This window comes from Artemia franciscana, chromosome 13, assembly GCF_032884065.1.
Source record: "Artemia franciscana chromosome 13, ASM3288406v1, whole genome shotgun sequence".
NCBI classification, from domain to species: domain Eukaryota; kingdom Metazoa; phylum Arthropoda; class Branchiopoda; order Anostraca; family Artemiidae; genus Artemia; species Artemia franciscana.
In genome coordinates, this window is record NC_088875.1 from 36,351,149 (window position 1) to 36,376,188 (window position 25,040).

The 25,040-nt window shown below is 34.7% G+C and overlaps 1 protein-coding gene across 1 annotated transcript; it reads right to left on the reverse strand.

The window, feature by feature from the left end:
- Nucleotides 1-386: 386 nt before the first annotated feature.
- Nucleotides 387-24,253, reverse strand: LOC136034878 (probable tRNA(His) guanylyltransferase). Its single transcript, XM_065716363.1, has 3 exons — nt 24,129-24,253; nt 3,237-3,885; nt 387-883 (listed from the first exon to the last, which is right to left on the reverse strand). Exons 2-3 carry the CDS (start codon nt 3,819-3,821, stop codon nt 653-655), a joined length of 816 nt encoding a protein of 271 aa, XP_065572435.1. The 5' UTR covers nt 3,822-3,885; nt 24,129-24,253; the 3' UTR covers nt 387-652.
- Between the last annotated feature and the right edge of the window lie 787 nt (nt 24,254-25,040).

Below are 25,040 nucleotides of genomic sequence, written 5' to 3' on the forward strand. Positions count from 1 at the left end.
CAAAAATTGTTGAAAAACAGTGATAGAGAATATCTTGATCTCAACGTTGGTTCAAGTAATGGTTTACTTCATTTTGGTGACGTGAAAAAAGTTAAGCCCTTTGATCCCGATTCAATTGCGGCAAACGATTTTATTCTTCTGAAGTTTGTGCTTAGCAAGTGTTGAGCAGAAAATTTGTTTGTATTACTCAAATATAAAATATCAAACAAGGTGCTTTCAAGGTTTCCTTCACGAGAAAGAGTAGACAGAAATTCGTGTTACCCGAAATTCCAGACAAGGCATAGTTTAGATTCCTCGCACACAAACTTGGGATGCACAGAAATAGCCAACCTAGAATTAGTGTTTGACTATAATCCTAGCTCGTGCAGATTAGAATAAATTGGGAGTTATTTTAATACTTTTATTGTCATTTTATATATCTCAAGTACTTTTTTTTACCTTTTATAACTTTATCCACATTTGAAAAAGATGACCTTTAAATCTAATAGTTTATCACGGTGTCCGAATCAATACTAGAGTCGTCAAATCCAACCCCTTGGGTAGTGGTTGCTTCAGACCATTTAAAAAAAAATAAAATAAAAAATATAAAAACAACTTTTCCCTTTTTTGATGGAAATTTAAAATTTTTATTGTGTATAAAATTTTTATACAACTATTCTCTTATTTTATTCAACAAATGAGGATGTTCTAGCCAAAAAGCATCATTGATAATGTCGATGTGTTCAACATTGACATTAGATGAACGTTTAGACCTGTCTTTAGGTCTGTATACAACAGTTCCTTTCCGGAACATCTCAGGTTCATTATTGTAATTGATACCAAACTGAGAAAACAAAATTTCGTTCTTGTCACCAGAGACCGTCTTGCATAATCTTTCTTCAGCCTGAAAAAAAGAAAGTAGCTGAATGGAGAGCAGTCAAAAGAAATACTTTTGGCTAAACAAAAGCTGTGGGAGTTTATTTACGATTCAAAAACCTAAAATCCCAGTACTGAAAATATACTATATTTTATTTGCTCATAAAAAAAGGATTTGCTGGTACCATGTGGATTTTTTTAATTTTCTGTTTTGACAGACTGACCTTCTAAAATAATTGAGGACATGTGTCCCAGATTTCTGAATAATAATTCAGTACACTATTTGAAAATCATCAAATCAAGGATTGAATGGCTTCTCTGAGAAGTTCTCAGAGAAGCCATTCAATCCTTGATTTGATGATTTTCAAATAGTGTACTGAATTATTATTCAGAAATCTGGGACACATGTCCTCAATTATTTTAGATGGTCAGATTATTTGTGGGTAAATATGAAAATATTTTTAAACTGTTCAAATGCTTTTATTTAAGGGCTAAATGCAAAGTTTAAGGGATTACTCATCCCCCCCACAACACCCACATTCAATACTGCATAAAAAGGGACTTGGAAGGCGCTTCGAACCTTTAGAAAGTTAACCTTTCTAAAGGTTACTTCAGGGACTAACTCAGAGCCGTGATGCGTATCTGAAATATCCCAGGAACAGGTGATGGAATTTTGTGGAAATTTCAAAGGAATGTTAAGAGGATTTAAGAGAGAGGAAAAACAAATACAATTTAAATAACAGTGGAAAAAAAAATAAAAAACAACAACAACAAACTTTAAATAAATAAAATCCGAATATTTCGACTCCCCGCCTGGGGGCCTTAATCAACCGACAAAAAGTTAAATTAAATGACAGAAGATCGTCTCTAATACACCAAATTATGTCCCGTATAATTTCAGACTGGCAATAACCTAAACTTAATAAGCTCAAGACTCGCAATATCTCATTGCCAATCTGAGATTATACAAGACACAATATGGTGTACAAAAGATAATCTTTTGTCATTTCTGTGTGCTCATTCATGCTTTTACAGCAATTGCAGTATTTTGAAGGTTATTAAATGTGACTTTTTTATATCTGTTTTTTGTTGTTGTTTTTATTGTCTCTTTCTATTTGTGACGCATTTAATTTAACTTTTTTTTCCGTTGATAAAGGCTCCTGGACGTGGGGTCGAAATAATTGGATTTAATTTACTTTAAGTTTGTTGTGTTTTTTTTTGTTCCACTTTCTCATTTAAATTAAAAATCAAAAGCCACTAATTAAAACTATCAAATTAGAATCAGATATTTTAATTCTTACACTAGAGACAAGAAAAACAGGAGAAATGTTCATTATAGTATCTAAAATCAAAACTTTGAAAATAAAAAAGGAAAAGAAATCAATTAAAAAAACTTTCTGAAAAAAAGGTTTTTCAAAGAAAAGTAAAACAAATATATATTTTTCCCAAAGGTACTTACCTAGGAATGAGATAAATGATGAAATTCCCTACCCCCTAAAATACACGCTATAGTTAAAATACCTGGCAATCAAAAGGAACAGAAATTAATAATAAAAAAACTTATCAAAAAAATAAGTTGTTTAACGAAAAGTAAAGGCCACATTAAACTTAAAATAGGCAGAAATAAATTCCTATAATAGTTCAAACTCAAAACGACCAGAAATATCTTTTAAAGAATAAATGGAACCCAAAACAGAAATTAAATAAGCAAACATAGCAAATAAAGATAAAACAGGTATTAATAGAAATATATAAATAAATCTTAAAACGACTAAAACAAAAATTTAGAATTTAAATCAAGCTTAAAAGGAATAAAAATTACTACAAACAAGACTTCGGCTACTGCCCCCTTCCCCAGCTATAAAAGTCTAAAGCCTACTGCGTCATTGGTGCTTTACCGCAACAATTATAAAATGGTAAGAACTAGTACACACCGAACATACGTTTGCTATAAAATCATAACAGTAAAAAAACATAAATTGTAATCTTGTAGCAAAAATGGTTCTATTTTTCCGCCCAATCGTCGAACAGATCGGTTACCATAAAGAGCCACAAGTCTGGTAAGAAGCACAGAGGAGGGTGGAAAAAAACACTTTAAACTGGTGCTATGGATCTCAATTTACAAAAAGGGGACTACGAACTAGATAAGTCCATACCCATACGTAATTGTGGCAAAAATGGTTCTTTTGTTTTCCGCCCAATCGTACAGCAACATTAAAAAAAAAAGAAACCGCATTTAACGTTTTGTAATTTGTATTATGATTTTGCTGGTTAATGATAGATAGCGCTCGTTGACCTTGTCTTATAATTTTTCTCATAGAATAACCCGTATTTCTTCCCCCTTATTAATTTGCTGGATTGTTCGATCAGAGGCTACTTACTTGTTGATTTGTGATTCCACCCTTCAAAACTAGATTCCAAAACGTAGTGTTATACAAGTTGTTAATATGGCAGTCAGCCTGTCTCCAACTGAAATAGTCTCTCACATTCTTTTCATCAGGGTACAATATAACCCTCCCATCAAAACAAGGAGGATAAAGCAGAGTTTTACCCACCATACAATGATCCCAATGGAAGACATAGGCAGAAGTAAATAAACTACAAATAATTGTAGAAATCTTTGAGCTTCTTCTATTATATAAATCATGATCTCTTCTAATGAGAAAACTAAACTCATCACTTTGTCCATATGCTAGTGTTATTTCTTTGAACTCTTTCATCACTGACTTTGCTGCTTCATTCATGAGACTGAGAGCATTTTTATCATTAGGCTTCTCAAAATTATGTTTATCAGCAAATTTATGAAAGCCTTTTCCATCTAGTCTCACAACCATCCAAGTGTTTGGCAGACAACGATCACTGGATTCAAATTCACGAACATATTCAAACTTGCTTTTAGCCATTTTAGTTCCAGCACTAAAATTTCTTCTACTTAACAATCTAAAAATTTGACATGCAACTTTCATATTACACTCTGGTTTACCATTCTGTCAAGAATCGCAATAAACTTTTTACTAGCAATCGCATTACCTGGAATGTAGAAAGGATTAGATGCAAGATTTATGTAACTTGAATGTAAGCTCCTGAACATCGCTCGAATATCGATTTCTCTTATAGAAGTATCAAAAGCACTAATAATAATCATGAATTTTACACCAGTATTTGTAACATATCCAAAAATTTTAGCATCTTCATTGCTATTCAACAGTCCAAGATAAAGATCTCTAGCATCACTAGCTTTAGTAGCACTTGAGAGCTTCCCATCAATGAAATCCAAGGAAGTGTGCAGCATGTACTGAAAATTTAACTCCTCTTCTTTATTTTTACACGAAATTATTAACGGTTCATTTTTTGAGCTGATTACTCCCACACAAAGTGCCATTCTATCCCTAGAAAATAGACATTCACAAAAATGGAAATAGTACCATAGTCATAGTTAAAACAGATCAGCTCTTCAGCTATAACATCTACTGACATTTAGAATGAATTAGAAATTTCAAGCTATGCACAGACAGCAACAATAGACCATCTTCTTGACCATTGGCCTACATCAAGGGAAGACTTTGCAGGATTGGTGACACACCCTACCAAAAATTCTATTCATAACATGCATCGCAGAGAAGGGCTTTTGAGCTTGTTCACCTATGCAGAGGATGATCTCAGGAAATACGTTCGCGTGATAAAATTCAAACTTTAAAAAGCAAACCTTTTAAAATGATAAGTCTTTAAAATAATCATGCCTTTGTTTTTTATGGTGTCATGAAATTATTGTAAATTTGTATGACCCTCTTAGATCTTCTCTCAATATTCACCCATGCATGATTATAAAAAAAATCCCAACCTGTTATTAATTTTTGATTCAATATAGCTCATTTGAAAATTACTTCATGATCTAATTATTATCTATATTTTTCTTTGCATGTTTAAGCTTCAAACATTGAACATCAAATGAAGAGAATTAAGCTTCTGATTTTGCTACTAATTAATAAAAAAAAGGGTTTCCCAAATTAAGCCTCTTGAAGAATTAAACAAAAAAAAATTTCCAACTGAAAGTAAGGAACAACATTTTAACTCAAAACGAACAGAAATTATTAAGTATATGAGGCGGATTCCCCTAATCAATACCTCGCTCTTTACACTACAGTTCATATTTTGTTCCAATTATTCAAGAATGACCCCTGGATCACAAAGGCAGTTTAATTAGAATACATAGCTCTTTTGAAAGTATTAAAATACTTTAGCGTAAAGAGCGAGGTATTGACTAGGGGGCGTTCCCGCTCATATACCTAATAATTTCTGTTTGTTTTAAGTTTTAATGTTGTTTTGTACTTTTAGTTGAAAAAACTTGTTTTTTTTATATTTAATTTCTGATCCATTTTTAAATGATGCTGTGAAATCTGTCATCCCTTTCACAGAAATGTCCCACCCCCCATGAAAACTTCCTCCATGGAAAAATTATCCTACGCAACCCCTTCCCCTTGACCCCCACCAGAAAAATCCCCCCTGAGAACGTCTGTAGACTTCCCAATAACCAATACTTTATGAAAGCAATGGGCAAAATTCATAACTTTCAGCCATTCCCCCGGGAACTTTGGGAGACTAGGCCATCCTCAAAGACATAGTTATTAGATTTTTCGCCTATGCTGAGAAAAATGGCTATATCAAAATTTTGATCGAGTGACTATGGAAAATGAGCGTGAGGGGGCCTAGTCACCCTCAAATTTTTTGGTCACTTAAAAAGACCACTAGAACTTTTTATTTCCGTTCAAATGAGCCCTCTCACGATATTCTAAGACCACCGGGTCGATACAATCACCCCTGAGAAATAAACACGCATCTGTTATCTTTCTTCTGGCAAAAAATCAAAATTCCACATTTTTGCAGATAGGAGCTTGAAAACTCAACATTAGAATTCTCTAATACGCCGAATCTGATGGTGTGATTTTCATTAAGATTATATGAATTTTAGGGGATTTACCCCTTTTTTGGAAAATAAGTCAAATTTTCTCACGCTCGTAATTTTTGATGGGCAAAACTAAACTGGATGAAACTTGTACATCTGAAATCAGCATAAAAATTCAATTCTTTTGATGCATCTATTGGTATCAAAATTCTGTTTTTTAGAGTTTCGGTTACAGTTGAGCCGGGTCACTCCTTACTAACAGTTCGTTGCCACGAACTGTTTGAAAGTAAAAAGCAACATCTAAACCCAAAAAGTGGAAATAAAATCACATAATAAGTTAAACTGAAACCGAACAAAAACTATGATGAATGAATAAATGAAATAATGAACACAATTCACAGTTGATAATCAAGCCAAACATAACATTACCATATATTACTATAAATGAGCCTATGAAAGAAAAAACAAAGATATACTGAAATCAGCAAGCTTAAAATCAAATAAAACTTGAAACTAACAGATGTTACTATAAATAACAATTGAGTTACCAACTACACTGTATCCTAAAGGGTTAGCATATCTTTTTCTTCAACATTAATATAAAAAACCTTTTTTCACACAAAAAGTTTTCAAAGAAAAGTAAAGAGTCAAGTTAAACCTAAGATGGTCGGGAATAAAGTCAAATAGTAATTCCAGCGTGTAGTGAATAGAAACTACAATAGATAATCAAATCAAACTTAAAAAATAGGAGTAGAGCTAGCGACCCGTATGCCTTCAAAAGACCAGAATGGCAAATGCACTTCACAGAAAACAATTCTAATTTTACTCTATTCTGTTTTTGTTTGTCGTCACATCAACAAAATAAGAAAGAAAATCACCATAATAACAAAGGTTACCGAAAAACACTATTGAAATTCGGATTGACAGTTTAATATAGCCTATATTTATATTCATTCCTGACAGTCGTGGCTATTTTGAGTTTATTAGGGTTATAAAAAAGAAAACGTTTAAAATTTATTTCGTTTTGGTGAAATCGCAATAGACATTCTGGTCTACAAACCATAGTGGGGGTTAGCCCGACTCCTGCTTGAGGTAATTTCTCTCCGTTTTAAGTTTGGCATTGTAATATATGTGCGTTCAGGGTTTCACTTATTTATTGATAGTGATTTATGTTCATTTTATACTTCAATTACAACTTGACTTTAATTCTGCTCATCTTAGGTTTGCTGTTGCTCTTTACTATTTATTTTGATTGTTTTGTTCTGTTAGTTTTTTTTTGTTCTGTTAATTTAAGAATTTTGAATATTTGTAAAGGTTTTTTTTTCAGTTTTTCAAACAGTTCTGTAAGTAAGGATTGACTCGGCTCAAAATTACAGCTTATTATAAATAAGTATAAATTGATTCCAAAAGCATAAATTCATCAAGTTTAGTTTTACCCATCAAAAGTTACAAGCCTATGAAAATTTGCTGGATTTTAGAAATAGGAGGTAAGTACCCCCTAAAATACAAGGAATCTTATTGAAAATAACACCATTAGATTCAGCATACCATTGAACCCTACTGTAGAAGTATACACAAAAATCCTATACACAAAAATGTAGAATTCTGCTATTTTTGCCAGCAGTAATATCAAGGGTGCTTGTTTATTTGTTTGTTTTTAATGAGGGACGCGGCTCAATAGTAACCAAAACTCTAAAAAAAAATAAATTATTAAGCAATAGACATACACAGAAAATCGGCTTATTCTGCTGATTCCAAATATATAAGTTTCATCAATTTTAGTGTTACCCGTCAAAGGCTACGAGCCTGAGAAAACTTGCCTGATTTCCGGAACAGGGGGGGGGGGACACCTTCTAAAAATCAAAGAATCTTATTTATATAATAGGTTATTTAATTAGAATATTAAGCTTTTTTAAAAGTGCTAAAAGCTTAAATGTAATTAGGTGATCGTATCGAACCAACGGTTCTATAGAAGCAGGAGAAGGCTCATTCGAATAGAAATTAAAAGTTTCCAGGGAGAATATTGCACAGGAGGAAACTTTGCCAACATTAATGTGCAAATGCTGTTTTAATTTTTCATTTAGTCAGCCAAATTCGAAGTTGCATTAGATGAAAAACATTTAGAAATTGAAATTTTAGCGTTAAGAGCGGGGTGTTGAAGAGGGGACAGTCCCTTTCATACCCAGAATAATTTCTGTTTGTTTCACGTTTTAATGTTGCTCCTTACTTTCAGTCTAAAAAAATGTGTTTTATTTTATTATTTAATCTCCTCTAGAATCGAGATTTGGGCTTGATGTTTATATTATCGACTAAATTTTGCGACCAAATTTTAGAAATAAATGCACTGCAGAACTCTGGGTGGATGCACACATGAAATGTTATCGAAATAAATGGATTGAAAATCTGCATAATATTTGGGCTTCTAGAGGGTAGAAGTAATTCAGACCACCAATAAGTTACAACCTCGAGCACAGACAAATGTTAACTGACCACCCCTCTCAATATACCCAGCAAGTTTCAACTTAATACCCATAACTATTCCTAGACATTGTAGATATACCTTTTTGACAGCCTTGATGCATATAGGACCTTTTCAGTCAGTTTAATACCTCCCTTACTATGTCCGGAGTGGTTCAATTAATAAAATAATCATTTCCATAGATATCGCTGAAACGCCGTTAAGACAGCCTTGGATGCATATAGTGTCTTTTGATTTAGTTCAGCGCCTCACCGACGTACCCTAAATTTCCAACATAACACCTTTTCTAACAGGCTTCCAACGAAATACCGTACCATCAGAATACCGTAATACCATCCTGGAATATTGCGAAAACGCCCTTTCGACAGTTTGGATACACGTAATGTCTTTTGATTTAGTTTTAACTCCTTTCATCATTCCTTGACAGTTTCAACTTGTATTAGTAGTGGTAGTAGTAAGTAGCAATAGTCATAGCAGCAGTTGCAGTTACAGTCACAATCGCAGCAGTAGTAGTGGCATAGTCACAGTCACAAGTAGTCGCAATTACAAGAAATCGCAATCGCAACTACAAGAAGTAGTAGTCACAATTGTGAGTAGTTGCAGTTACAATCACAAGTATCGCAGTCGTAGTCACAAATAGTTGCAGTTGCTAGTAGTTGCTGTTGTAATTAGCCAAGTAGCCACTACAATTACGAGTAATCACAATTACTGTTGCAAGTAGCTGTGGTAGCAGTCGTCGTCATAGTAGCAGCAGCACCAGCCGCAGTAGTTTATTATGCACATACCGTAGTGTCTTTGGGTCAGTTCAACATCTCCTGAAAGTTTAAACTTAATACCCTTAGCCGTTCCTGAAGTATTGCTGATATGTTCTGTTAACAACCTGCATGCACATAGTGTGTTTTAATTTTGTTCAACCCCCCCCCCCAGACATGCCCTGAAGTTTCACATAAATACCCTTACCGTAGGCAGAGCAATAGCGCCGTTTAAGCAAAGAGCGATGTGGACACATTGTATATTTTTTTTTAATTTTTTTTTTTAAACCAGGCCAGTTAATATCAAAGGAGTTGTCATAGAAACATCGAAAAGAGCTCATTCGACTGGAAATTGAAAGGGGCAGTGCCCTTTTTCATAAACGAAAGTGATTGGAGGGCAACTAACACCCCTCCCAAGCCCACCATTTCTCCCGCATCCAATCAATATTTTGAAATCACCATTTTGTTCAACGCAGTTGAAAGGTCCGGAAATTATGTCCTTGAGGATGACAACCTCTCCACAGCCCTCAGAAAAAGGACTGTAAGGTATGTAAGTTATAAAGGGTGGATTGTATAAACATCGGAGGGGGCTCATTGAAATGGTAATCAGAAGTTATAGTGCCCTCTTTAAGACTCAGAGTAATCGGAGGGTGAATACCACCCCGCATACACCACGTATTTTCCCGAAATACATCTTATAGAAATTTTGAGATGGTCGTTTGTTGTAGTAGAAACTTCTAAAAAGGTTCATTCGATAGGAAATTGAAGGGGCTAGTACCCCTTTTAATAGTTAAAAGTGACTAGAGGGCAACTAACCCCCCTACCACGCCCACCATTCCCCCAAACACATCCAATCAAAATTTTGAGAGAGCCATTTTGTTCAGCATAGTTAAAAGCCCTGACAAATTTGTCTTTGAGGATGACATTTCCCACAACCCTCACCGCAAGAGTTATAAGTTATACCCTGGGGGAATATAACGTTTCCATAGAAAGGGTGGTCATCTAAACGTCAGAGGGGGCTCATTGGATTGGTAATTAGAAGTTCTAGTACCCTTTTTAAATTCGAAGTGATCAGAGGGCGATTACCCCCCCCCCATCCAAACCTCGTATTTTCCTGAAATGCATCTGATGGAAATTTTAAGATGGTCATTTGTTGTCGTAGGAACTTCAAAAAAGGCTCATTTGATTGGAAATTGAAGGGGCTAGTGTCTCTTTAATAGTCAGAAGTGACTAGAGGGCAACTAGCCCCCTCCCAGGTCCACCCATTTCCCTAAACATACCCAATCAAAATGTTGAGATAGTCATTTTGTTCAGCGTAGTTAAAAGGTCCAGAAATCATGTCTTTGAGGATAACAACCCCCCACAGCCCTCCGGGCAAGGGTTGTAAGTTATGCCCTGGGGACATATAAATTTTTTAAAAGGGTGATCGAATAAACTTTGGATAGGGCTTATTGGATTGGTAATCAGAAGTTATAGTGCCCTTTTAAGATTCAAAGTGATCAGCGGGCAGATACCCACTCTTACACACACACACCTCTCATCCTCCTGATTTACATCTGATAGATATTTTCAGATGGCCATTTGTTGTCGTAGAAACTTCAAAAAGGCTCATTCGATCGGAAATGTAAAGGGCCTGTTTTAATAGTCAAGAGTGATTGGAGGGCAATAAGCCCCCTCCCACGCCCATCGATTCCCAAAACACATCTAATCAAAATTTTTACATAGCCGTTTTGTTAAGCGTAGTTGAAAGGTCTGGAAATTATGTCTTTGAGGATGACAACCCGTCCCCCCCACAGCCCTCAGCACAAGGGTTGTAAATTATGCTCCAAGGACATACGGGGTTTTTATGGAAAGAGCAGCCGTATAAACTCCAGAGAGGGCTCATTGGATTGAAAATCAGGTGTTCTAGTTCCCCTTTTAAGAGTCAATGTGATCGGTGGCACCCGCTCCCCACTCCCTACGTTGTATTTTACATAAATGGATTCGATAAAAATTTTGAGATTTGTTCAAAAATAGTCCAAAAATCATATAATAAGACCTTTGAGGTGGACAGAATCCCTCAGAATCTGGGGCTAAGGGTTGTAAGTTGTGCCTCAGGGGCATACAAGGTTTTCAGGGAAGTGGTGGTCATGTGAACTTTAGAAGAGGCTCATTTGGTTCAAAATGTATAGTTCTAGTTACTTTTTAAGAGTCAAACATGATGTAGAGGAACTAGATCTCCTCCCCAACATCATCTTTTCTCAAAACGCATTCAAGCGAAATTATGAGATAGCCATTTTGTTACCAATAATCCAAAAATCAAATGACAATGTTTTTAGGATCGACACCATTCCCCAGAGCCCATTGACAAGGATTGTAAATTATGCCAGGGGCATATAAGGTTTTTATTGAGCGGGTAGTTACATAAACTTTTGATCAGATGGAGCTCATTTGATTGGAAGTTGGAAGTTTTCTGAAAGGTCTGGTAATTATGTCATTGGGGCTCTCAGCCTCCCAACAGTCCTCAGAACCAGGGCTGTAAGTTAGGCAATTCGTTCATTGCTTACACCCAGTATATGTTACTGAGAAAGGTATACGTGTTTGAACTTTACTTTCCAAGAAGACAAAGGGTATTCAGGGGAGACTTGCAGAGAATGTTGAGGGTAGTGTTGAACTAAATCAAAACACATTATGTGTATACGGATTGCCAAAAAATGCAACACAGGAATAACTGAGTATATTATTTTGGAAAATCCAGGATATAACAATGGAGATAATTGAACAGGCAATATTTGCATGCTACCAATACTACTACAACTAACACCACTGCTACTACCACACTACTCCATTTACAGTATTAAGGGGAAATTCGAACTAATTCAAAAGACGGTATGTACATGCACACTATCAAAATAGCGTGTCTCAAGAATTGATTTGGGTATTAAGTTGAAACTTTCAGAAAATACTTAAAGGGGACATTACTGCTACCATTACTACATTACAGCATACATCTACTACTGGACATTACTACATACATTTACTACTACCATTACTACTTCTATTACAACTACTTGTAGGGCTAAGAGCATTGTGATAAAATTTCAAGAAGAATACAAACATGCAGGTTATTAAAAGAACATATCAGCAATGTCATAGCAATGGCTAATTGTATCAAGTTGAAACTACCAGGACTTGATGAGAGGGATGTTCAAAAGACCAAAAGGCAATAGTTAATACTACTGTTGTTGGTAGTACTATCGTTATTCAATACTATTACTAGCAATATCAATACTACTACTGTGATTACTATTACAATTGCACCTAAGGGTATGAAAGTGAAATTTTCAATAAAATTGAAAATTTCTCTGTATGCAGGTTGTCAAAGGCATGTAACAGCAACGTCTTAGGAGCGATTTGGTGGTGAACTAACCAAAAGAAAATACTTGCATCCTATGGCTACTGCTTCTACTCATGCTACTGCTATTGTTACTATTATTACTAGTTCTATTACTACTACTACCACTAAAGCTTAGGCTTCTACAATTAATTTTACTGCTGCTATTAAAACTAAATTAAACTAAGGGTATTAAGGTGAAAAATTTAGGATACATAAAATTTGTGTTATGGATGGAACTCATTCGAAACACACTATACCCACACAGGTTCTCAAGCAGACGCATCAGAAATGCTTCAGGAATGGTTGATGATATGCATTAAGCTGAAACTTTCAGTGTGTCTTGGAAGGGATGATGAAGAGACCAAAGATGCTATGCACATACCGCTACTAATGCTGCTACAAGTATTGCTACTGCGCAAGATAAGAGTATTAAGATGAAGTTTTTAAGCAATATTTAGGCGGATGTTGAACTAAATCAAAGCAAACTATGAATATGTGGACTTTCGAAAAGGTAGCAAAGCAATATCTGAAGAGCAGCTTATATTATTAATCTATACCTTTAAGAGTATTTGTGGGGGACTTTGAATTAGCCAGAAGGCACTATATGTATACTTTTAACACTGCCACTACAGTTACTGTAACTACTGATTCTAAGGGTATCAAGATGAAACTTATAGGGAACGTTTAAGAGTTTCAATTAAACAAAAGAACTATATTTCAAAAGGGTTTCAAAGGGTATATAAGCAATATCATAGGCAGCACCACTCAATATTAGCTACAAATATGATTAAAACTTATAAAAGGAGCTAATTCAATGCAAAATTATAAGTTTTGGCGCACTTTTTAGGAATAAAACGAGATATAAGAGTAAGACTGGAAGGCAAGCAGCCCTTCTCTCAAACCCATTCATTTTCCAAATGCATACAGTAAAAACTTTGAGACAGACGTTTAGCTCAGCATAGCAGAATGGTCCAGCAACCATGTTTTTAGAGATATTAGGCATTTCAACCCCCCCCCCCCATTTATGCAATTGGCCCATTATGCTTTAAAACTAAATATTACTTTAAGATAAATCAAAAAGCATTGTGTGTATGGTTGCCAATAAGACACCTGCTAATAATAATATAAGTTGTTCTTGAGATATTGCTTTGTCACCTTTTTGAAGTGCACATGTTCATAGTTTGTTTTGATTTACTTCAATGTCTGCCAAATGTTCTTTATATTTGATTACTAAAGACACTGTTATATGCTCTTTGGATTATTGGTTACAAATTGGCTATCTCGCAAATTTTGATCGAATGTGTTTGGGGAAAAGAGGATGTCAGGGAGGAGGGGGGCTATTTTTCCTTCTTATTGTTTGAGCCTTAAAATAGAAATTGAAATTTATTCTAAATTATACTCGTTTTAAGTTTCACTCATTTATTGGTAGTGATTTATGGTAGTTTTACACTTGGAAGATTCTACCCATTTTTGACTTAAATGAGCTCTTTACTTTTCTTTGAAAAATTTGTTTCGTGGCATAAGTTTTTTGGAATTAATTTCTGTTCACTTTTTATTGACATAATTTTCTCATGAAAAAAAATGTAGCCTATATCTTTTTGTTTTCAAATAGTTTGTGCAACCCAGCTCAACAGTAACCAAAACACTAAACAACCGAATTTTAACACAATTAGATACATCAATACAATTAGGTATCGGATTTTTATGCTGATTTTAAATACATAATTTTGATCAAGTTTAGTCCTACCAATCAAAACTTAGGAGCCTCAGAAATTTACCCTACTTTCGAAAGAGGGGGGAAATCTCCTAAAAGTAATAGAATCTTAATGAAAATCACACCATCAGATTCAGTGTATCAGAGTAACCTACTGTAGAGGTTTCAACCTCTTATCTGCAAAAATGTGAAATTTTCTGTTTTTTGCCAGAAGAAGGATCATGGATGCCTGTTAATTTTTTTTTTTCAGGGGTGATTGTATCAACCCGGTGGTCCTAGAATGTCACAAGATGGCTCATTCGAACAGAAATTAAACTTTTAAGTGTACTTTTTAAGTGACCAAAAAAATTAGAGGGCAACTAGGCCCCACCCCGCGCTCATTTTTTTTCCCAAAGTCACAAGATCAAAATTTTGAGATAGCCATTTTGTTGAACATAGTCAAAAAATATAATAACTATGTCATTGAGGGTGACTTAATCCCCCACAGTCCCCAGGAGAAGGGCTGCAAGTTATGAACTTTATCCACTGTTTTCCATATAGCATTGGTTATTGGGAAGTATACAAACATTTTCAAGAGGGATTTTTCTGGTGGGGAGGGGGTCGAGGGTTACATGGGAGGATTTTTCCATGGAAAAATTTTTCATGGGAGAAAATAATTAAAAACACAGTCAGATATTAAATTTAAAATGAAAGTACCTCTGTACTGAAAGTACAGAGGAGCAACATTAAAACTTAAAAAGAACAGAAAATATTAAGTATATGCAGGGAGTTGCCCCCTCATCAACACCTCGCTCTTTACAATAAAGCTTGAATTTGTGCCAAATTTTTTTAGAATGACCACTAAAACACAAGGGCAGTTTAATTAGAACAACAAGACGCTTTTTAAAAGTACTAAAAAAAACTTTAGCGTAAAGAGTGAGTTATTGAGGAGGGCAACCCTTTCATATATGTAATAACTTCTATTTGTTTTAAGTTTTAATGTTGCTCCATAATTTCAGTTGGAAAAACTTATTTTTAATTTTATTTTCTATAAGAATCCATAGTTTGGCTTGATGTTTGTAAGTTGAGAGAAACTTGTATTTGAATTATAAGAGCAGCAGTAGTAATAGTAGTAGCCCCAAAAGCTCCAACTTAATACCCCCAGTGGTTCTTGATAAATTGCTGAAGTGCCTTATTGGCAGCCATAAACGCAATGCCATTTGATTTAGTTTTATAACATAATTGGCCAGTTGCATAATTGTGGGGTGTTGACATACCCAATATCCCTAAAGACATTGCTGCTGGACTGTTCTACTATGCTAAACAAAATGGTTGCCTCAAAATTATGACTGGATGTGTTTGGAAAATGAACAGACTTCAGATACAGGCTGATTGCCCTCCAACCTCTTTTTACTATTGAAAAGAATACTAGAACTTTTAATTTTGTATCCAATTGGCACCTTTAAATGTTTCAATGATATTTCTAGCTATCATAGAGTAGGGCTGCCTATGTTATTGCTAATATACCTTTTTGAAACCCTTCATGCATACAGTTATTTGTTTAATCTGAACTCCTCCTAAGTGCTTTCAAAAATTTTCATTTTAATACTCTTAGAACCTTTAGTTACAGTAACTGTAGTGGTAGTTCTAAAAACACATATATTGTACCTTCTGGCTAGTTCAAAATCCACCACAACTTGCTCTTAAAGGTCTAAATTGATACTACAAGTTGTTCTTGATATATTGCTTTGTCACTATTTTAAGTCCACATGCTCATAGTTTGTTTTGAATTAGTTCAACGTCAGCCTAAATATTCTTTATATTTGATTACTGAAGACATTGTTATATGCTCTTTGAACTATTGGTTAAAAAATGATTATCTTACAATTTAAATCGAGTGTGTTTGGAGAAAAGAAGATGTACAGTGGGGCTATTTTCCATCGATCATGTTTGAGTTTTAAAATGGAAATGAGCAGCACATTTCCAATCAAATGAACCTCCTCTGAAGTTCACAAAACCACCTCTTCCATAAGAACCGCACATGCCCCGGGGTATAGCTTAAACCCTTACCACAGACTAAGGAGGGTTGTGTCAACCTCAAATACCTTGTTATGTGATCTTTGGACTATTTTTGAACAAATGGCTATCTTAAAAGTTCTATTGGATGCACTTGGGGAAAATATGACATGAGGGGGGTATAGCTGCCCTCTCATAAATCATAAATCCAATGAGCTCCCTCTGAAGACTACCCTTTCCATAAAACCTTAAATGCCCTTGGTGCTTAACTTATAACCCTTGCCCTGAGGGTTGTCAGAGGGGTTCTCATCCTCAAAGACATAATTTCTGGACTTTTAAGCTACATCACACAAAAAAACTATCTCGAAATTTTGATTGGAAGTATTTCAGGAAATGATTGGCATGGGGGGAGAGCTGGTTGCCCTCCAATCACTTTTAATTATTCAAAGGCCATTAGCCCTTTTAATTTTCAGCCAAATGAGCCCGTTTCAAAGTTTCTATGGCAACAAATGACAATCTTAAAATTTCTATCAGATGCATTTTGGGAAAATATGACGTGTATATATATATATGTGTGTGTGTGGGGGGGTATCTATCCTCTGATTACTTTGACTCATAAAAAGACAACTATAACTTCTAATTACCAATCCAATGATCTCTCTCTGAAGTTTATACAACCACTCTTTCTATAAAAACCTTATATGCACCAAAGAAATAACTTAAAACCTTTGTCCTGTGAGCTTTGGGGAGGGGGGAGGGGTATCATACTCAAAGGTAATTTCTGGACCTTTCAACAATATCTTTCAAAACTATCTCAAAGTATGGATTGAATGTGTTGGAGGAAATGATTGCTATAGGAGGGGGGGCTGGTTGATATCCAATCACTTTTGACTACTAAAAAAAACGCTAGAGCTTCTGATTACCAATCCAATGAGCCCTCTCCAAGGTTCATACAACTACCATTTCTATAAAAATCTTACTTGACCCCAGGGTATAACTTAAAACCCTTACCCTGAGGGTTGTTGCAGGGGGAGGGGTGTTGTCATTCTCAAAGTCATAATTTTTGGACCTTTAAGTTACTTTGAACAAAATTGCTATCTCTAAATTTTGATAGGATGTTTTGAGGGAAATAATTGGTGTGGGGCGGGAGGCTGTTCACCCTCCAATCACTTTTGAATATCAAAGAGAGCACTAACCCTCACAATTTTCAATCGAATGAGCTTTTTTTGAAGTTTCTATTATACAGCATTAAAAGTGCTGATTAGACCAGGTACCCCCCCCCCCATAAAACTCAGCTTATGGGCACCTATTCCAACCTAATATTCAAAGCTGTTCTGGGATATTACAAAAATACATTTTTGACACTCTCAATACACTTAGTAGGCTACATTTTGATTTAGTTAAGAGACAACTTTCCCTAAAAAATTAAACTTCATACCATATTCCATTCTTGAGGTATAATAAAGCCTTTCAATTTAGTTTTGTAGCAACATAAACTTCCCCTGAAAGTTTCCACTTTATACCCTATTTCACTCATAAAATATCTGCCAATGTCATTTTGACAACCTGGATATACTTAAACTATTTGATGAAGTTTGATATTACCAGTAGCAGTAATAGAAGAAGTACCAAAAGGTGGCAGTAATATTAGTAGACCTAAAGGTTTTGGCTTAAAGCACTAATTCATTCCTGAGGTATTACTGATACATGCCTCTGACAACCCACATGGACAGAGCATGTTCCACTGACCATTCACTGAAAGTTTTGCCTTAAGACACTTAACATTAACAATAGTAACAGCAATAGTAGCAGGACCGATGAGTATAGTAGTAGTTACAGTGGTACATCTCTAAGTCATTCCTAAGATATTGCTAATTTGCTCTTTTGATAATCTGCATGCACATAGTGTGTTTTGATCTAGTTCAATATCCCCCTCAACAATCCCTGAAGGTTTCACCTTAATACCCCTAGCCTAAACAATAGTAGAAGAAGTAGGAATAGCAGTACTACTACTACTAGTAGTAGTAGTGTATACACAGGGTACTTTTATTAGTTCAACTACCACCTCAACATGCCCAGGAAGTTTAAGATCAATATCATAAGCGCTAGTTAGTTCAAATTCCCTGAAAATGTCAACTTGATACTCTAAGCTGTTCCTGAGATATTGCTGTCTTTTTTTACAACCTCCATACACATAGTGTGTTTGATTTAGTTCAGGATCCCAATAATCATTTCCAGAAAATTTCATCTTAATACCCCTACCCTTAATAAAAGTAGTGCATTAGCAGTAGGGCTGGTATTATTATTATGGACATAGTGTCTTTAGATTAGTTCAAATGTCCTGAGAGTTTAAACTTAATATTCCAAGCAATGCTGAGATATTGCTGATACACCATTTGGCAACATGCACACACATAGTATGTTTGGATTTAGTTTGAACTCCCCTAAACATTCAATGAATGTTTGACCTTAATGCTATTAGCCTCAGTAATAGCAGTAGTTGTAGCAGTAGCATTAGTATCAGTTATAGTAGCAGAATGCATATATCATCTTTTGTTTTTTACAACAGCCCTTAAAGTATCAACTAAAAACCCTAGCAGTTCATAGAACACTTATTATATGTTCTTTTGACAACCAACACAAGAATAGTGTGTTTTGATTTAGTTCAACATCCTCTCAAAATTCCCTAAGATTTCCACCTTAACAGTGTTGTATATAGCCTTAGCTTTAGTGGTAGTACTAGCACATACAAAGTGCCTTTTGGTTAATTCAACATCCCCCAGAGCATTTCATTTAAGTTTCAACTTAAGACTCTAAGCTGTTCCCTAAAGATATTGCTGATATGCCCTTTTGACAACCTACATGCATATAGTGTTTTGATTTAGTTCCACTTTGCTTTCAATATTCCCTGAAATATTAAACTTAGTACCCTTGGTAGCAGTAGCATATTGCCTTTTGGTCAGTAGAAATTATGTCTGTCAATCTCTGTAAGTTTCAACTTGATACTTTGAGCTGTTCTCAAGATATTAGTCAAAGTAGAAACAGTAGTAATAGTAGTAGCAGCACATATATATTGCCTTTAGGTCAACTAATCATCCCACTCATCATTCCCATAAAGAACTCATTTGTGTAAAAGACTGAGTCAACTCAACTGGACCTTGATGCATTCACTCACTGGACTAATATTTGGAAGCTGGAACTAAACACAGGCATAACTCTCCACCTTTGTAAGAGAAACCCACACATTTTGTACCATACAAATTGTAATGATAGGGTCTACAAAGCTGTTTCCAGCTACCACATGGAGAGAGATCTTGGTGTCTCAATCAACTATTGCAAAAGCTAATCAGAAACTTGGCTTAATCAAATGAATGTTCACTATCAGATCTCTCATAACTAAGCTATATAAGAGTCTAGTTTGACCAAGGCTGGAGTTTAGAATGTGTTGCATGCCTAATCAACATGACTGACCAACCAGCAATGGAATCAGTCCATAGGAGGGCAACAGAATGTATTACAGGCCTCTATTATGTCCCTTATCCACCCTGTCTCCCTAAGCTCAGAATACAGTTACTAATATATAGATGTAAACAAGGTGATGTGACAATAGCATACAAGCTTCTAAATGCTGAGGGAAACCATTCCTGACCTTTTCCAGCCAGACAATTCAAAGAGAACTGGTTGTCACCCTCATAAGCTTTTCTGAAAACAAGCAAATGCCAGACTAACAAACATGTTCTTTTGTTGTCACTTTGTAGAACTCCCTCAGTGAATAGAACATTGACCTCTACCAGCATGGATGGGTTCAAGTCAACAGTGGACAGGGAGTGGCTCAAAAAACCATGGATCACTGCTTGGGGTGCCATAGAGGACTCACTATCATCACTGAAGCTGGTGGACACAACCACCAGCAGTCTTCCCTCTTTCTATAGCATATAGTTATGTTTGTGTAAGGGTGAGATATAAATTCACTGATTGATTGAGAGTTTGTCCTGTGTAATTTAAGGTAATATTATGGCAAAATTACCCCCCCCCCCAATATTTCCAAGAACTAAATCCAATTTTTTTATAGTTTTGATGTGTATCTTTCCTATACAAAAGATACATTAGGCTATAGGCTAGCCTACTAAAATATGGTAATTTTCCAATTAACTTACCAATAAGATATATAAGAAATAGACATAGGCCTACCAAATTCATCCTCAATCCAAATACAACACTCATTTGAGTAAAGTTACAGTTTAAGGACTTTCTATTGTCTTAAAAAGTAGGATAAGACCCTTAGTTCTCAGACATTATTAAAATGAAATTTTGCAAAATTCCGGATTTTTGCTACAAATTCAGGAGAAATCAGGTAGTGATTTGTAAAAACTACAAAATTCACCCTCTCCCCTGATGAAAAGAGATACCTCAGCCTAGTGTTATATTTGTTTACAAAGCTGAAATTGGCTGATAGTTAAGAGTGGACTAGTTGGGACTGGCTGACAGTAATCTTGGAAAACTTATTGTTTTTCAACATTTAAATTCAGATGAAAGTATTATAATTGGTTAAAATATTCAAGCTTTACATACTAATTTAGAAGATTTTGGCAAACCCAGTAGTAAGATAATTCACTTTCAAAAAGGTATGATAGAGATATAACTCCTGAAAGAGTGATTAGCTGTCCTAATACAAGACACATTACCCTAGTTGGGCTGGACACTGAATCTCGAGGCTAAAATATAATGTGAAAAGCTGCATCAAGCTAATATCTCTATCTGTTTCTTATTTTCAGGGCTTAGAATATTGTACACCTGACAGGTCTATTCCTATCTAAATTTTGGCAACAAATATTTAACCTTATTTTTGGGTTTTCAAATGCATTTTTCAACAACCTAGTTTTCTTAATGGAATTCCTATAATTCTTAAAAAAATTTAAGCTGCATCAAGGAGTGTTTTCCTAAATTTAGGAAACATATCTACAGAACTGTAAAACAATATAAATTGGGATTAGGTAAAGGTATGAAATTCAAAGCACTTTTCTTGTGTTTCATTTGAGCAGAAGGTCTATTCTGTAAGATTATACTTTTACAACACAGATTTTTAAAGGCCAGTGCTGTCTGGAGGGAGCAAAAGTAGAGATAAGTGCTTCAAAATACCCTCTTTGCAAATCATTAGGGCCAAGGCATTAGCAATAGTGTGGAAAACAACTTATATTTGTTACATCTGAACCAGAACAGTTTTTGGAAGAAGGATGCATTCTTAAGAGTTTTATTCACCTAGATTGACCATATTCCAAGATGTCAAAAAGCCATTAAACTAGAATTTTAAATGCATTCTTAAGAGTTTTATTCACCTAGATTGACTATATTCCAAGATGTCAAAAAGCCATTAAACTAGAATTTTATCTTCATCTGCATTAGAAATTAACTTCATCCCCCTAATATGCAAATAAATACTCTGTTAGTTTATATGCACTGAATTCTCTGTCACTCCTTTCAATTCAATTTGATAGTTTACCAAAATGAAAGAAAATTTGGTGCATATCAATGACCATTCCAATACATAAGGAGACATGTTAAGATAACAATTCTTACTTAATAATATATAAAACAATCCTTTTATTAAGTTTTCATATTTTCTAGGGGGAGAACTTTTATCTTCACTTCTTTTTCCAACTTAGCAAAACAATTTATGATAAAGCCACTCTTTTTGATAAACATTTTGTCTGTTTTCAAATTTGTGCTGAATGATATACCATCCTACAAATTTTTTATAGATGGTGATCATCATGTCTGTTTGTAGTTTTTATAGTTTCATAGAAAAAAAACTATAAAGGCCAGGATGAATGTCAATGTATGGAAAAAACTTGTGGAATGGCATATCATTCAGCATAAGTTTGAAAACAGACAAAAACATTTATCAAAACTGTAGCTTTTTTCATAAATTTTTTGGCAAACTTAGAAAAAGAAGGAAATAAGTAAAGATAAATATTTTGGTACATTTATAGCAGTTCATATAACTGGCTTACCAATAAAGTGAATATACTACTTGATGTCTTTTTTATGTTTGTTATGAATAGCCTATAATAATTGCTTCTACTGTAAATTCAAATTTATACACTTTTTAACCTAACCCAACATAACCTAACCTTATTATAAATAATTTTAGCATTGAGAAAATGTATCATTATTTTTTTGAAAACAAGCTATAACTTATATATTTATTGAAAAATCATCATTTTTAACAGTTCAAAAAGTTCTTAAATTTGAACTTACTGTAAAACCAATTATTATATTCACAAAGAACATAAAAAAGACACTAATTGGTAAGTCAGTTATTTGAACTGACACCTTTTTTTTAAAAAGTTGCCATTTTTGAGAGCTCAAAAAGTGCTTAAATTTGAATTTATCTTGGAAGCATAAAAAAGGGCATCAAGTGGCATATTCACTTTATTGGTAAGCCAGTTATATGGACTGCTATAATTTTACCAAAATTTTTTTTCTAGGAAAATATGTTAACCAGGATTATTTTGCATATTGTGAAGTAAGAGTTGTTTTCTTAACATGTCTCTTTACACATTAGAATGGCCATACATAATCACACCAAAATTCATTAGGCTATGTCTACCTTAAGAATCAGAACTATATTCTGAATCTAAACATATCATTCATTTATATTGAAAATATATTTTACTCCCCCCCCCTACTGATGCAAGTTCATACCCTGAGTTACAGCCTATGTCATCTATAGGCTATATATAGACAGTGAATTATGGCCTATATGTCATATATAGTCTATGAATTATATGTCAGGCTAGGTTATAGCCTATATCATATTTTGGTTATCTCATTAGGCTAGTAAATTAATTAGAAAATTTACCAGAATTATTTGTCTAACATTATGCACTGTCAGAGTAGGCTACTGGAGTATTTACCCCTTAATATTTTGATGTTAATTTCACTAGGCACAGGAAGAAATCTTGCCAGGATTGGGAAGGAATCTTTCACCAAGATTAGGCTGGCCTAGCAATGATATTATACTGATTTTGGTAAAATTCTAGTTAATTGACTTCTTGCTATCTCAGAAAAGGTTTAGGTTAGGAAAATGAAACTTTCAGGGATGGGTCTATAGGCTAATGTATGTCCCAGGAAGGTATTTTAAAGTACCCACCTCCACTCCTTCTCCCTCTAGAGTGCCCTGAAATTTGCTTACATGACAGGTCTATTACCTATTGAAATTTTGACAAAACAAGATTTTACCTTAATTTTTAGTTACTAGTTGCTTTTTCTCTGCCTTTAGTTCTGAGAATGCAATTCCTGTTATTTGAGCAGAATTTTGAGCCATATCAATGTTTTTTTTCAAATTTAGGAAATGTATTTGCATATCTTTAAAACCTTATAAAATGGAATTGAGCAAAGTTATGAAGCTGAAAACAATTTTATTTTACTTCAATTAAGCAGAAGATCTTTTTTGCAAGGTTTCATGTTTATAACACACATATTTTTAAAGGTCATCAAAGGTCAGGGCCCTCTAGAGGGAGAAGGAATGGAGGCAGTTGCTTCAAAATACCTTCCTTGGACATACTTTAGTCTGTAGATTCATCTCTGAAAATTTCATTTTCTTAACCTAAACCCTTTCTGAGATAGCAAGAAGTCAATTAACAAGAATTTTACCCTGATTTTACTTTATACTGAAGCAAACGTTGCCTGAAAGTAGAACTAAGAAAAGAGGTTCATTGTATCAGATTAATGATGCTTCTTGACTACTAAGGTCCCTGCGTTGGCCCTGCAGTGCATTGCTGCAACATGATTTGATCTCTGGGTCCAAAATAGGTTCATAGTAACACCTTATTCCTAACTCAAATTTGTTGCCTACACAACAGTTATGGACTCACATCCAACAGACTAGAACAGTATCTTCACTGACTAGGCCTACAGGTTCATTCTATATCTGGTATATGCACACTAAGGCAATATCATTGTCATAGATAAATATTAAGCTGTTCTTTGTCAAGCAAAGTTACTGACTAACTGAGCAAATCTTAAAAATAGTGTCAATTGATTTAACAAACCGCTAAATAGCATCCAATGCATCCATTATCGTTTGTTTCTTCATCAGTAGGCTAGATTCAATCCATATGCAATGTTTCCATCTATTTTCCTCCGAACATCAGCTTTATTCGGAAAATCCAAAACACAAACAAACTCAAAAAATTCCTTTACCTTATGATATGCTATGCATTTAAGATACTATTATACTATTCAATTACAATTATGAATGTGGCCACGCGTATTTTTTTTCAGATTGACAAATATTTTAATTTTGAAAATTATAGCCTACAGGCGGAAATTCACTGGAAACAAATATTAGCTGCGTTTTTTATCACCTTCCAGTGAAGCACTTGAACTTACAACATTGGACGGTCAAGTGCTTAATTTTAATCCTTGTTTTCAGACCACCCACATCCAACACGGAGTTCGACACTGGTTGTGCAAAATATAGTCTTGAATGGCTTCTTAAACACAGGTAAATGTCTTTTCAGAGCCCATGTTCAACCATGCTACTCTGGTGTGTTACAGTTTTGAGAAACCCGTGTCCAACACGCTCGGAGCCCGTAAGATGAAAACGATTTATTTTTTGCTGGGTTGAATACGGTGACCGTGAAAACGATTTTTACTGACCCTGCTCAAAACACGCTTCAATCCCGACGTTCGGTATTCGGTGTTCGGTGTTCTCTATCTAAAGTAGCGAGTGTTTTTAAATTGCAGTCAACAACTGAAATGACCCAAAGATGTCAGGACAGCTAAAGTTAATAAGGCTATGGGGTAAAAAAAAGGGGGGAAAATTGTTTTTTTTCAAGAGAAATACCAAAAAAGGTATTATTAATAAACAATGTCCCTCAAAAGTATTTTCCAAAGTTCAAGGAGGAGAAGGTATCCCTCTCAATTGACTCCGATGTTGGACTTTAGATGTAAACCCAAAA

What these genes read in the sequence shown, in the direction of transcription:
- LOC136034878 (XM_065716363.1), bottom strand. Translation starts at nt 3,821, where the DNA reads ATGAAAGTTGCATGTCAAATTTTTAGATTGTTAAGTAGAAGAAATTTT. An exon ending in GTGGAATCACAAATCAACAA is followed by an intron (nt 884 to 3,236) that starts GTAAGTAGCCTC and finishes TCTTTTTTTCAG; the next exon opens with GCTGAAGAAAGATTATGCAA.